Here is a 15,124-nt window from a genome sequence, read left to right on the forward strand (position 1 = left end):
ACTCTGCATCCCAAATGGAAACCAGACTTAGAGGTCATACATTTTCTATTATTGGGGGGAAATCAGGAGCTCACCAAGTTAGTGGCTAAATATCTTTATCTGGTTCTTTGTCATTGAAACACATTGCAGATGTCTGATCTCCCTGGAGACCTAGAGATGTAATGTTAGACTGCTTTGCCTCTTTCATTTGACAAATGTTTTGTGTCATTGGGAAGGTGGGAATTCTGTATTGATTTGCTATGGATGTTTGTATGTGTTGCCAATAAAAGGTTTGATGATGATGATGATGATATGTTCTCTGTATGCCTTGTGATCTTCAAATATCCTTTTGTGCATATTATCTTGGCAACTGTTGCTTTCCAACAGAGGCTGTCCATTGAAATAATGACCATCTAGCAATGAGAGGAGCCAGCTTCCAAATCCTCATAAGTTTACTGCATTTAAAACAGCTCAAACTCTATCCCTATATATTACTTATATGAAATCACATTTGCCATTCTGTTGTCTATTCACCCCGTTTGGAGAGATCCTCGGGAGCTTTTTGCCATTAATTTTTGTTTAGACCACTCTGATCCCTTCAAAGCAGTTTGGGCACTGTAGTTTAACCTTCACAGAGCTACAATTCCTTAACAAACTACTGGGCCCGTAATTCTATGTTGGTTGAAATGTGCTTAAAATGGGTTTTAAAGATATAGACGTGTATACAGCCCAATCTGGTGTCCTTCAAAAGCTTGGTCAAGTTCAATCTCTGCATCTTCAGGTAGAACTAATAAGTGCTCTTAAGGGGGCAAGATCCTCTGGGATGATCAGTTTATCATAATAACAGATCTCTGGAACTGGAAGGGAGTCCTACTATCATCTATTCCAAACCCCAAGCAATGCAGAAATCTCAACTGAAGCACCCATGGCTGATGGGTGAATATGAAAACTCGATTGCATGTTAAAACATTATTTTACATACCTTCCAGTTCACATTTTTAAAGCTTAAACTTCTTCTCGGCCACTGAGGCGGAGCGCTGAATTCAGACGGGTTATTTATTAATTTAATTTTTGTTTGTCTCGAACTGTGTCTGCGCCTTGACTTAAAAGGACGACGAGGAGGAGGAGAGACTCAGTTTTGCAGAGGGAGCGCGAGCATTTGCCTTCCTTTTCGGCTGCACACAATCCCGCCTCCGGGAGGAGGAGGAGGAGGAGGAGGAGCCTCCGAGTCGTGGCCTCTTCCGACGCCGCTGCCCTTGCAGGTCCGCCGGTTGCTGCTGCGCGCAGGTCCCCGTTGTCGGCGCCGCCTGCCCTCGGGCCGGGCCCGCTGCGGGGCCATGGGCGAGCAACGGGAGCGCCCTGCGTCTTGCGGTGCTGCTAGGCCGCAGGGGGACGAGGTGAGCAGGGCAGCTTGGGATCTCCATCTCCCCGGATGGGTGCGCGCGTTTCCTGGGGATCAGGCCCCCGTCGAACCCGGAGGCCCTTACACCCGAGCAGGCGTGCGCATGATCGGGCGGAGGGGGCCAGGATCGAGCTCCAGGGCCGCGATCCTATGCTCGCGCTTACTCGGGAGTCAACTCCGCTGCCCTCCGTGGCTCCGACTTCGAGTAAAACCTAGCTTATATAATATGTCATTGAGTTTTCAGCGAGGCGGCGTAGAAAACCAGCGCATCCTCTACGACTCTTGTGTTCTTTTACTTTTTGAAAAATTATTTATTTGGTTCTTCAGATAAAGTTTTACAATCACATATGCAACATACATCATAAAAACAAAATTCCAAAGAATCTCCTGGACTTCCCTCCTCCCCTTTCTGGGTCCCAATGTTAGTCATTTCCTCCTGCATCTTTTATAATAATCCAAATCTTTTACATCTCCGTTATATTCAAAATTCACCATTAAACTACAAGTGTTATTCCAATCCTACTAACGATTTTAACTGTTTACAATTATTTTTAAGCTAAATTATAAATTCCCCCCATTACTTATTAAAATTTTGGTCTTCCTGATTTCTGATTCTTCCGGTCATTTTTGCCATTTCGGCATAATTCATCAACTTAATCTGCCATTCTTGTCTGGTTGAGACTTTTATCTTCTTTCCATCTCTGGGCCGATGTTATTGACTACTCGTTGTGTTCTTGCTTTAGAGATTGTTACCGTCTTCCGGTGAGACTGAGGATGGCTTAAAATCGGGCGAAGAGCCTCTTTTAAGGAAAAACCCTCGCCGGTTTGTCATCTTCCCCATCCAGTATCCAGACATTTGGAAAATGTACAAGCAGGCGCAAGCTTCCTTCTGGACAGCGGAAGAGGTGAGTGTAACAACATGCAGATGTAAGGGTGTGTTTGTGCGTGCAGGTGTGTATTCTGTGTCCTGCTGTGTTAGAGGCATCACAGTTTCCACAATGACAATGGGGTTCCTATGCAAACAAAGCAAGCTTAAGTCTATGCTCGACTTGCGTAGTTCAACACCACTTTCAAGACGTTTCTGAAACATTTCAGGACATTTCAGAAGAGGAGGCGGCTGGGTATCCAGTTCTCAAGTGGCTTCAGGTTGCTTTTTGGAGAAGTTCCACAAACACGATAACCGCACTCTGTTGCTGCTGTTGCCCAGAAACAGATATTTAGATATTGGGGCCGAACACAGCCATCATGGCTAGTAGCCATTGATAGCCTTAGAATTTGCTATAATTCTTAATGGATAGTTCTAAGAATTTGCCTAATTCCATTTTAAAGCCACCCAAATTGGTGTCCACAGCTACATCGGTTAGTGAATTCCATATTTTGACTAGGCACTGTGTGGAGAAATATGCCTTTTTGCCTTGAATATTCCAACATTCATCTTCATTGCATTACCTCCTGTTCTGGTATTATGAGAGAAGAAGAAAAACTTCTCCACAGAATGCATCATTTTATATTCCTCTATCATGACCACCCTTACTTGCTTTTTTTCTAAACTAAAAACACCTCAAACACTGTATAGGCTTCGTAGGGGAGTTCCTCTAGCCACTTAATCATTTTAGGAGAATAAAAAGAAAGGAAGGGTCAAGAGACCTAGGAAAGCCAGACTTCAGGGACAGCTAGGAGAGAGGGTGACGAAAGCCTGACTCCATTCACTGATGTCACAACCACACCATACATTTAAGGCACTCTTGTACCACTTTAAAAGTCATGGCTTCTCCCAAAGAATTCTGGGAGCTGTAGCTTGTAAAGGGTGCTGAGAGTTGTAGATACATAACTAACACTTGCCCCAAAGAGGCTCACCTGCTGCTGTCATTGTCATCTATCTGGCACCAGGCAAAGGCTTCTCCCAGGCATTTGAACACTGATATGGGCCACTGATAATGTGCTGTTTTCGGTAGACTTTCTGGAAGCAGCTGATTCATCTTTTTGTGTCTGATTTGTTGAGTATAGATGAACTTTTAGCATATTAATAAAAGAATTATGTGGCACCTTAAACTCTTAATACATTTATTACAGCACAAGCTTTTGTGGACTAGAGAAAGGAGAAAATGGTAAGGCAGTAACTGAATGGCAATAAGATACAAAAATTGCAGTCAGTGACGCTGAGAGCTTAATATATGCTAGATAGATACACCTTTAAAATTTTACCGTAATAGATTGATGATAACTCCTGAAATGATTGTATTTACACCTGCAGTGGGGCAGGGAACAGTTAACAAGAAATGATCATAGATAGTGCAGATATCCTGGCATATTTAGTGTACTGTTTCTTAATTTATTTTTAATTAATTGTATTGGTTTATTATTTGTTATTGCTGTTAGCCATTTTGGGACTTTTGGAGGAGTGGTGATAATAACAAAATTAATAACATGTCTTTGAACAAGTTATGGGCATCCTATTTCCCTGTCCACTTGCAAACTACCCAGTCCTTGCAAATGTCTTTAAATGGAGCACAAGGCATCGTGGAGAGAAGCTTTGTAGGAACTATATGAATGTGGGGGGTTGGTGGATATTGGTTTGTTTTGGTTTTGTTGCACTTGTTCTTTTGTATTTTGTGTTCTTATCTTGTATCTTTATGTTGTGAGCTGCCTTGAGATCTACAGATGAAAAAACAGTATAGAAATTTAATAAATAAAGAATTTGCCATTTCATTTCCCTCAAGCGTTTCTTTTGTCTTACAGATTTATTATTGAACCACTAAATTATAAATTTGCAATGAATTTTTCTTCTTCCTCACAAAGGTTGACTTATCAAAGGATCTTCCTCACTGGAACAAACTAAAACCTGAAGAAAAATACTTTATTTCACATATCCTGGCTTTTTTTGCAGCCAGCGATGGAATTGTGAACGAAAACCTGGTAAGATACTTTATGGGCTGCTTTTCTAACCCTGTGCTGCCTGCCTTATTTGCTGTTTCAGCACCTGCAGTCAAGCTGATGAAACACTTTGGCATTTGACCTCAAGGCTTATTTGCCATTAGTGTTTTGAGCAAGCAGTTCAAATATTTAAGGTCCTTAGATAAGTTGGCACTTGAGGATTGCAGCTCCAAGTGTTGATAGGAAACACCCATTCCCTTGGCCATAGTTTCCTGTCGTCTGATAACTACATCAAATGTAGTGCTTTCCAGTGATGGTAGAATCATGCACCTTTCTATGAGTTATTAAGAATGTATATGTGTGAATTACCTCTAACCTTCTTTTCTTGTCAGGTGGAACGTTTTAGTCAGGAAGTGCAGATCCCAGAAGCTCGCTGTTTCTATGGCTTCCAGATACTAATAGAAAATGTTCACTCAGAGATGTACAGTTTATTAATAGACACTTACATCAAAGATCCTGAGAAAAGGTAATCACCGTAAGTATTGCCACAATATAGAGGATTTCTGTATTGTGTTCTTTCCATACTGAATGACATAACAGGAGAGATCACTACAGTGGTACCTCAGGTTAAGAACTTAATTCGTTCTGGAGGTCCCTTCTTAACCTGAAACTGTTCTTAACCTGAGGTACCACTTTAGCTAATGGGGCCTTCTGCTGCTGTGCCGCCGCTGCACGATTTCTGTTCTCATCCTGAAGCAAAGTTCTTAACCTGAGGTACTATTTCTGGGTTAGTGGAGTCTGTAATCTGAAGCATCTGTAACCTGAAGCGTCTGTAACCCGAGGTACCACTGTACAGCATTAAGCCACAGTGGGACTTGGTTCCAACATTCCTCCCTTCCTTCTACGAGGAGGAGGTAAAAACATCTACTTCCTCCTTTCAACAAACCACAGTTCACTGCGACTTCTCAGCTTGGGAATTGTGGTTTGTTTAAAGCTAAACTATGGTTAGGAGAGGATGCGGGTGGCGCTGTGGGTTAAACCACAGATCAGAAGGTCGGCCGTTCAAATCCCCACGATGGGGTGAGCTCCCGTTGCTCAGTCCCTGCTCCTGCCAACCTAGCAATTCGAAAGCATTTCAAAGTGCAAGTAGATAACTAGGTACCGCTCCGGCGGGAAGGTAAACGGCGTTTCTGTGCGCTGCTCTGGTTCACCAGAAGTGGCTTATTCATGCTGGCCACATGACCCAGAAGCTGTACGCTGGCTCCCTCGGCCAGTAAAGCGAGATGAGAGCCGCAACCCCAGAGTCGGCCACAACTGGACCTAATGGTCTGGGTTCCCTTTACCCTTTATGGTTAGGAGACATCAGAGCCAAATCATTCTTTCAGATGCTGGTTTGTTTTCATTAACTATAGTTTAAATAAGTCATAGTTCCTCAGATTTAGATGTGGTTAGTTAAAAAGTAGATACCGATGTTTCCAATCTCCTCACAGGTATGCTTGCGGCCAAGGTTCATTGCAGCTCATTATCATAGCAGGAGTTTCATTAAACTCAAAGCAGTATGTGCTTTTGTGCTTAAAAGTAGGAAGCAATATTCATCGGAGTAATCGAAAATTTGAACTTTTTTTAAAAAAAACTTTCCTCTGTATAAATGATACAAGTTAAGAAACTGCATGCATTTGTTTAATTTGAATAATTCAGCTTCAAGTAAGTATGAGAAAGAGCAAGGAACTGCATGATATTGAGGCCCTGCTCTCTGACCTCTAGAAATATAACTTCTGAGATTCTACGAAACACCTTCAAGGCTCATGACTAGTCATATGGACTAGAAACACCATTTTAAAACCGTGATTCTTAAAATGCTGGGAATTCTGCACCAATTAAGGCTTCACACAGTACTTTCATGAAATCGCAGAATACACACAGCCCTGAATAAAATTGTGCAAAATTACAAAGATGGAAAATGTGTGTAGCTAGGATAGAACGGTGAATAACTTTCCATGAAGGGGCTGGATGTGAGAAATGAGGTAAAAAGGTAGAAATTAGTTGAATACTGGTTTCGTCTCTCTCCCCTATCCAGTTCATATGATTTTTTTATTTATTTAAAGACAGACCAGTCACTAAGTTCACTAGTGGCTTACCTGGACAGGTGTCCAGTCTGTCCTACCATACCAGTCACTGTTGACCAAAGGGTGACTTTTCCTTCAGAATTAATGTGCTGAAATGAAATAGTCTTGTTACCCATGCTGTAAATTACTCAGTGGTGAAATGAGTTAATATTTCCTTCTAGTTTGAAGGCAGGTTCTGAAAAAGGTTTGTGCCTTAATGTTCTTCAAGATGCAGAAGCTTCTTGTTTTGCCACAACATGCACACATTCAGAAGATCATTGAGTCATGTATCTGTTATGAGAGGATTGAGCCATCTGTGGGTGACCCCCTGATTCAGATACAGCTGTGTGAAACCGTGATGGAATTTGTGGTCAGGGAGGTGGTGGAAGGAGGCTGCTTGTATCATCTCATTTTCCCCACACCTCTTGCCACTTGGGGCTGCGCAAGACCCTGATCCTGTTCGGGTTCTGAGTTTGGCCCAGATTAGGCTGGGCCCCAGAGTGATCTGGCTGGAATAGGGCCTGATCAGGATTACCAAATTGGGTTCCAAACTGTATTGGGGTGTCTTGCACAGCCCTAGGGTGGCATTCAACTATGTTTTACTCTTGAGTAGACCTGTTGAAATTAATAGCCCTAGCTTAGTCATGTTCATTAATTTCGGTGGTCCGCTTTGGGTAAAACAGCTGAACCACCCATGTTGTCCGATGCACGGATGTGATACTGGCGCCTCAGATTCTTGCTATCTTTTGGTTTGTTTTTTTCCAGGGACTTCTTATTTAATGCTATTGAAACAATGCCCTGCGTCAAGAGGAAAGCTGACTGGGCACTGAGGTGGATAAGAGACAGGGAAGCCACTTTTGGTAGGTTGCTTCTGAGTAATGCATTCCCACTATACGTGCCTTAGTTGAGATAATGTTTTTGAGTGTTCTGAAGTTGTTTAATACCTCTCAGTGTAAGAAACTGAACTGGTATAGAGTAAGACTCTACCTGAGTGGGAGACAAGGAAGGAGGGGCTATGGTGTTGGTTTGTATTATCCTGTGGCTGAAGGTGGTTGAATGAGCTGGTTATAAATTATACTTAAGACTACCAGGATTGGGGCGTTTGTGGAGAGGAGGGACACTCGAGTTCATACTGCATTTTTGCATTTGATTTTTGTGTTCTCTGAAAAAATATTTTGTTTTCTTGTTAATTATGTTGCTTTCAGTGCAGATTGTTACTGTATTTGTCCTGGAATTTCCTCTCCTTTTATATGTTGCAACATTCTGTTTTACAGTTTGAGGGGTTGGTGTCCGAACTTTGTGACCATAATATGTGTGTGTTGTTTTTTTTTTAATCTCCTCTGAAACAGGCGAGAGAGTGGTTGCTTTTGCTGCCGTCGAAGGGATCTTCTTCTCTGGTTCTTTTGCGGCTATATTTTGGCTCAAGAAAAGAGGACTGATGCCGGGCCTCACTTTCTCCAATGAACTCATTAGCCGAGATGAAGTAATGTGGTGGGGGGGCTGATGTTCAAAATGGGGTCCAGTCTTGTTCTCTGAAAGCAAAACCATCCAAATAAAAGAGTCACAGATAGTAGAAATCCCCCCACACTTGATTTTTTAAAACAACAACCAGTAGTATGTGAATTGTTGAAATAAAATAGTGTAAATGTATCACTTTAGATTAAGCACAGCTCATTTTAATAAGAATGATGTGTTTCCCCCCAACTAATAATGCATGTTGCAGTCTTGAAATTTTTAAAATATGAAAAATCAGGGTGGGTGGATTGGAAGCCAACTTGGCCCTGTCTGCACTGCACATTTAAAGCAGTATCATACCACTTTAAACAGCCATGGCTTCCCCCAAAGAGTCTTGGGGACCATAGTTTGTCAAGGGGTGCTGAGAGTTGTTGGGAGACTCCTGTTCTCTTTGCAGCTTTATATTGCTGTCTTATCAATATCTTCTGGATAGTTCTATTCAGATATTAAAATTGTGGGTGGGTGTTGCTGTAAAAAGCTTGGCCCTTTTAACGTTTACTTTATGATGGATGGATATATTTATGTATGTATTTAAGGCGCACATATATACATATATGCACCTTAAATACATCAATAAAAGTGGAAAAAGAGAGTTTTTGCTGCTGGTTTGTAGAAGCAAGGTGAGTGTCCCTTATTTTGCATTTCATTCTCATTTTTCAGGGACTCCATTGCAACTTTGCCTGCCTAATGTTTCAGTATTTAGTGAATAAACCTTCAGAAGAAAGAGTCAGAGAGATTGTTGTCAATGCAGTTGAAATTGAACAGGTGAGCAGACGAGTCTCTGGGTTTCTGCACCCAAAATACTATTCCTCTTAAAAAGTCAGGTGCCTGCTCTGCTCCACTTTTGCACCAGTCACTGTTTGTCACTACAGTTGCTTCAGGATGGAGCACCTTGACATCCATCTCCAGATCTCAATGTGTTGTAGCTGTGGCTCTATTTAAAGTGGCCTATGTTAACACGGTAATCAGACTATAATGGGTTATTCCTAAGTAGCTGGAACTGTGCTCCTCCTAAAATATTTTACCTTTTTCTAATTTACAGGAGTTTTTGACAGAGGCCTTGCCGGTTGGCTTAATTGGAATGAATTGCACTCTGATGAAGCAATATATTGAGTTTGTAGCAGATCGGTTACTTCTGGAACTGGGCTTCTCCAAGGTAAGGTAGTTCAGGAAGATAGAAACATTTAACACTAGTCTCCTTACAATGCAATCCTAATCATGCAGTCTAAGAAGTAAGTCCTGTTGAATTCAATGGAGCTTACTCCCAGGTAAGTGGGGTTGGGCCTTAGTAAGTTTTGCCATAGTCATTTGTTTCAGGGTTGTGCCTGAGCTCTGTAAGCACTTGGAAATAAAATATATGATGTATAGAATAAAACCAGGAATGTTTTGACTAGTCTTTCTTTGGTCAGGTTGCCTTGCAAAATACTGTACATCTTATTTACTAATTGTGTTATTTATTTATATCGTTTTGTATCATTTATTTATTTGAGAAAATTTGTATTCCACCTTTCTGCAGCAAAATAAATAGTGTGCAGGGTGACTTGCAATGTAATGTTACAAGTAACATCTTGTTAACAATTAACGTACAGTGGTACCTTGGTTCCTGAACGGCTTAGTTGTCCAACAAATTGGCTCCCGAACAGCGCAAACCAGCGTAAGTGTTCTGGTTTGCAAATGTTTTTTGGAAGCGGAATGTCTGGCGTGGCTTCCACGGCTTCTGCGGCCTTCCACTTGAGTGCAGGAAGCTCCTGCAGCCAATCGGAAGCCGCGCCTTGGTTTCCAAATGGTTTTGGGAGTCGAATGAACTCGCGGAACAGATTACAGTGGTACCTCGGGTTAAGTACTTAATTCGTTCTGGAGGTCCGTTCTTAACCTGAAACTGTTCTTAACCTGAAGCACCACTTTAGCTAATGGGGCCTCCCGCTGCCTCCGTGCCACCAGAGCACGATTTCTGTTCTCATCCTGAAGCAAAGTTCTTAACCCGAGGTAATATTTCTGGGTCAGCGGAGTCTGCAATCTGAAGCGTCTGTAACCCGAGGTACTACTGTATGTCGAGAACCAAGGTACCGCTCTATGGTAAAAAAAAGAACACAAGTAAAATAAAACAACAAAAGAGACAATAGACTGAAATAGACAATAGACTCACTGAAATGTGAGTATCAGACATTAGGGCCCAATAAGTCAAATTAAAATATTGTCTAAGAAATTATGACTCAGAAGCAGTGGCTGCTTCACCCGCGATATACTACTGGGTGAAGCAGACACCATGCTCTGATTCTCATACCGGCCCTGGGCGATGTATTGATTGATACATCGCCCAGGCCTGGTTCATGTAATGCCAAAGTGGGACTTGTCATTCTGTCTAAATGGCCTCAGAATATGTGTTGTCAGTTATGAAATTTAGCTTTGGTAAAAGTGCCTGGGAAAGTGGAAGAGGTGATAGATGTGCTGGGGGAGTGACGTTAATTCAGGAGCTGCCATATAGCAGGCAGATAAGTAACTGCAGAAGAATTAAAGCTTTGTTGCCTTTGCTTGTACCCAGACAAGGCTGTAGGCAGAATTATTCTACTTGTTTTTTATTAAATTTATATACCTACCTTCATCCCAAGATCACAGGGTGGTTTACAGCATAAAAATACAAAGGCAAAGCACAAAACAGCTAACTAACAAGAACAAACCCTTCTCCACAAACATATTTAAAAGGCCATAGTTGTTTAATCAGCCAAAGGCCTTGTTATAGAAGGGGTTTTTTTTTGCCATTAAGAGAAAGGAGTACTATCTCAGTGGAAAAGGCCTCCAGCAGTTAGCTACCAGAAATTTGTAGGAATGTTGTCGTGCTTAGGCCAGTAACTGCAATTTAATAATAACTTTGCTTTTTCTCAGGTCTTTCAAGCAGAAAACCCTTTTGACTTCATGGAGAACATCTCGCTGGAAGGAAAAACCAATTTCTTTGAAAAGAGGGTTTCGGAGTATCAGCGTTTTGCAGTTATGGCTGACACCAACGATAACGTTTTTACTCTGGATGCTGACTTCTAGGATTGCCTTCTTCAGAAGACGAGTGTTGCAAAAAATGTTCACGTGCCACTTACCTGCTTGAAAAGCTGCTATTTCTTCTACTGGAAGTAGAGGGTTCTGGGAACATTTTTCCATGTTTCCACACACGATGAAGTTTTTTATATGACATATTTATTGCAGGTGGTGATGTAAATGATTGCGTGTGTGTGTGTGGGTCCTCTTTACCAAAAGTCCCTTTGATAATTCATGCAACTTTTCTACTTAACAGTTTTTGAGTAATACAATTGTGGCATTTGTGCAAGCCTCAATTTGCTGTTTTATGTAGAGCAATAAGGCTGCAGTCCTCAAGATGGCCCGAGCCACCTTAGGATGCTGTGCAAGTGCTGCTCAGTGAGTGGAGAGGAGTTCCACTGGCAGAACAGTTCTTACTCTCCCGGGCCACCCCTAAAATTCTCTTGTTAGTGTATATGTAGTGTTGAAGATGTGTTGCGGTAGGGCTTGAAACGGGGTGGATTGCAGCAGGCCTTCGGATCTGCAGGATTGAATGGCCCCACAGAAAGGCTCCTGGAATATACATAGTGATTCTCCCCCCCCCCCCCAAACTGATGTTAATGGGGAGGGAAAATGAAAGAAAGAGAATGGTGCCTCTCTCACCTCCCTCCCGTTCTGGCTAGAGCAAACAGCAGGGGTTAGGCAGTGCCAGATCCTCCACCATGGTGTCCACGTTTATCCCATGCCCCCCCTTAGAATTGCTTTGGTCAGCTGTGTGTTGAATCACGGTAATAACTAAAGCTTTCGTTGCACTGAAAAATTGTTCTTTCATTCTCTGGTTTCATTGAGCTGAGATACACACTCTCTGCATTTGAGCAACCATATAAGCCAAGATATGCGCAAGCCCTTTACATATACAGTTCCTGTATATGTAAAGCAGTTCCTTCCCTCGTTCCTGAGCTATGATTAAAGCAGGCCAGCTCTAATTAACCATGGTTCCCTGTTTGGTTTGAATGGGAAACTAGAACTACCTGCTTCTGAATAAGCCAGGGTATTAAACCATATATTGAAGTTGGTTTGATAACCCACCTTGTTTCAAGGCAGGTAATTGAAGTTTCACGGTTTCAATGAGACGGGAAGCTGTGGTTAATCGGAGCTTTCCTGGTTTAATTGTGGCTCAGGCAGACAGGTTTCATGTGCAAGCAGAAGGCTTGTAGCTGTGATCTTCTGAGCTAGACCAGTCCTTCAGAGGAGCCAGCAGAGATCATTCCAGGATCATTCCTCCTTGTATCAAATAGGATGGAAAGCAAGCTTGAAAATTGTCTTCCGATCTGTATCCAAAGCCAGCAGGTATTTTGCAAAGTCAAAGTCTTATGGCTTTCCTTCTGCAGTTAGCCAGGACATGGACTGAAGGCATGTAATGCAGTTAGCTTTTTGAAGCTAATTAAATAATAAATAGGGGTGGGTCTTGTCCAGAGTGTGGATAAACAACCACTTGGCTACTTCATGTATGCCACATTTTGCTCTTGGAAGGAAAAGTGGGGTACCTAAATAACACCAAGAGCCAAAGGCAATAGATGTTCTTAGTGCTCAGTTGAAATCAGGGTGCCTGTATCCTTGGCATGTTGTTTTGCCATTGTGCATGTGCTTTAAAGGGGTGCAGGCATACAAGCAGCTCCTATTGTGCTGTGCCACATTTCTGTGACTTAAGAACAGCAGCTATACAGAAATGGGAAAGGGTTCAGTGGTCCTGGAAGAGCAGTGGGGGGGGGGGGGTTGGTTGGTTAGGCAGGTTTTTTTTACACTGTCATACCTTCTTCATGATTGGTCTTAAGCACCGAATTGGATTGTTTCACGCTGAAAGCAATACAGTATGTTGGAAACTCCGCTGAATAGCAAAAATTATTCTCATTCCACAGGGTATAATATATTTTCTTGACTGCTTGTTGGGGGTGGGGAACACTATTTCAATTAACAATGCAAGTGGAGCATACAATTAACGAGTGCTCAGTTCACTTGGAAGTGAATTCATGTCGTATGTAAACATATCCCTGGGATGGCGTGGTTGGTAGAACATGAGACTCTTAATTCCTGTCTTGTGGGTTCGAGCCCCACGTTGGGCAAAAAAGATTCCTGCATTGAAGGGGGTTGGACTAGATGATCCTTGTGGTTCCTTCCAACTGCAATTCTCCTATGACATAAAGATTTGCAGCGCATGGCAGAGCTATAGTTGTAGCGCTGACGACTGCATTAACTGTTGTCACCACATTTCAAAATAGCGGGGCTATACCAGTGTGGACAGTTAGACTAAATTGCCCTTAGAGAGGCAGATTGCCGTAGTGGATAGAGTTTTGGATAGAAACTGGAGGTCTACGCTCAGATCACCTTTCAGCTATGAAACTCACTAGGTGACCTTGGGACAGTCACACACACAAAACGTTCCACTGCACCTACCTCTCAGGGTTCTTGTGATAATTTTGGGCAGCGGGTGTCATGCTTGTAGCTTTGAGTTCCTTGAAGAGAGGACACGGAAGGAGTAAATAAGAAAAATAGGCAATTACTTCTACAGGTCAGGGAAGGGTGGGTTCCTTCCCTGGCTTAAGATTATTTCATTTTAACCTTCTCAATAGAGGTTTCTGTTAATTCAACTATTTTTTGCAACGAAACATGGTTTAAATTCATGTAACTTATAAAGAACGTTTATGTGTACTTCAGAAAAGGAATATGACGACTGGCTGTTTTAACACTTTATTTTCTTTAGAAACCATAATTCTGGTTACTCAAAACAAGTCCAGCCTCTGCCATAATGTGCTCCAGGAGGACTAATCATAGAGCCTGAAGACTTCTGGCTGGAAACTTTGGCCATCTGTTCACTGTAGTTCTGACTGCATGAGTGCCATGTAGTTGACTATGTGTCCTATAATATCTCTTGAGTAGACGTCACAATACAATATCAGAATTGTCTGGTTTTGGTTAAAGTAACTTATCTTCCTGATACAGCATGTACTGTAAGCATCAAAGCCAGAAACTGGCTGGCCACAGTAGTGAATGGGGGAAAGAGAGAAAAGTTGAGGTTGAATATCTGAAAAGGTTTCAATCAAGCCAACCCTGTTTGATGAATAGTCAAGTCCATTTCAGCTTTTAATATTTCTTAGCCCTTTTGCGTTACCAAGGGCATTGCAGTCTTTGTCCCCAATCCAGTTCTAGTCCATCTAGTGACTGTACATAAGGGTGGGTATTATTTGAATAAGGACGTCCGGATGGTTCAGTGGATCCCAGATCATAATTGCAGTGCGAATGGCTGAATGGCCAGAGGTCTTCACAAGGACGCAAATCAATTACGTTGCTGGATCCAGGCATTCACAATGCATCTTATAACAGACCTGTGTGAGGGCTGGTTAATCCTTTGCCTACAGCAAATGAGTAAAACAACACAAGATGGATTATATAGAAACTTCATGACAGAGCCCATCATTTTTGAAATGCCTGCAAGCAGCTTTACCTGCTCATTCCTGTGAGCCAGATGTATTCTCAAACATGTTTGCAGTTGTAGGAGAGTCTGTCCTGTGACCAAAGAAATTACAGTAATAAGGGCCCTCAGTATGTGAGGAGGACAGGTGTACTAAAGGGGGACAGAAGACAAAGCTTCCTGGTTTGGTGTTCCTTTTGTTTAGAAAAATATACAATGGCACAAATAAAATTTGCTGGAACAGCCTCTACCACCTGTGGTTTTCATTTTGCAAGTTTTCTCTTATTTCACAAATAATAGTGCATATTACTTTTGTGTAAGCTCTGATGTACTGTTTGAAGGTACCATCTCCCAGTGGCGGGCTACATTCAGGGCGCGCAGGCAGTCTGAAGTCCAGTCCTTGGAATTTCCAGATAAAAGCAAGTGGTGGAAAAGGGGTGAGTTTCTGCAGAGCCACTGCCAATCAAAGTACACAGTGCTTGACTGGATGGACAAATGGGGCAGGATTCAACCACCGTGTCCCATCAATGCAAGGATTTCTGCTTGCACAATGGGACTCCCTACAACATGCCCTGCATCCATAAGAAAAGCATTTTGGCTGTCCCTGTTCAGAACTTTGGACACTACTGCCCTGAACAGTTTTCAGCACCTCTGGCTTTCTCTTCTGTGCTCAAAGGGCTCCTGGCTTTTTAAGATACCTGGCTAAAATCTTCCCACTCTTTAGCCTTTAATGCTTGTTGACGCTGGTGAGAATTTCTAGCCAGTTGTTGTGAT

General features: G+C 42.3%; 1 protein-coding gene across 1 annotated transcript; it reads left to right on the forward strand.

The window, feature by feature from the left end:
• The first annotated feature begins 1,268 nt into the window (after positions 1 to 1,268).
• Positions 1,269 to 14,600, forward strand: RRM2B (ribonucleotide reductase regulatory TP53 inducible subunit M2B). The gene is made up of 9 exons (XM_081013206.1): positions 1,269 to 1,376; positions 2,125 to 2,286; positions 4,181 to 4,297; positions 4,648 to 4,781; positions 7,126 to 7,220; positions 7,710 to 7,843; positions 8,536 to 8,640; positions 8,918 to 9,031; positions 10,759 to 14,600. The coding sequence occupies exons 1-9, from the start codon at positions 1,317 to 1,319 to the stop codon at positions 10,909 to 10,911; spliced, it is 1,074 nt and encodes a 357-aa protein (XP_080869332.1). The 5' UTR covers positions 1,269 to 1,316; the 3' UTR covers positions 10,912 to 14,600.
• The last annotated feature ends 524 nt before the right edge of the window (positions 14,601 to 15,124 follow it).

The sequence above is a fragment of the Podarcis pityusensis genome (genome assembly GCF_964106645.2).
Source record: "Podarcis pityusensis genome assembly, chromosome: 7".
Taxonomy (NCBI): domain Eukaryota; kingdom Metazoa; phylum Chordata; class Lepidosauria; order Squamata; family Lacertidae; genus Podarcis; species Podarcis pityusensis.

Coding starts and splice junctions, on each gene's coding strand:
- RRM2B (XM_081013206.1), top strand. CDS start 1,317: ATGGGCGAGCAACGGGAGCGCCCTGCGTCTTGCGGTGCTGCTAGGCCG. Junction 2,287..4,180: donor CCTTCTGGACAGCGGAAGAG/GTGAGTGTAACA, acceptor TTCCTCACAAAG/GTTGACTTATCAAAGGATCT. Junction 9,032..10,758: donor TGGAACTGGGCTTCTCCAAG/GTAAGGTAGTTC, acceptor GCTTTTTCTCAG/GTCTTTCAAGCAGAAAACCC.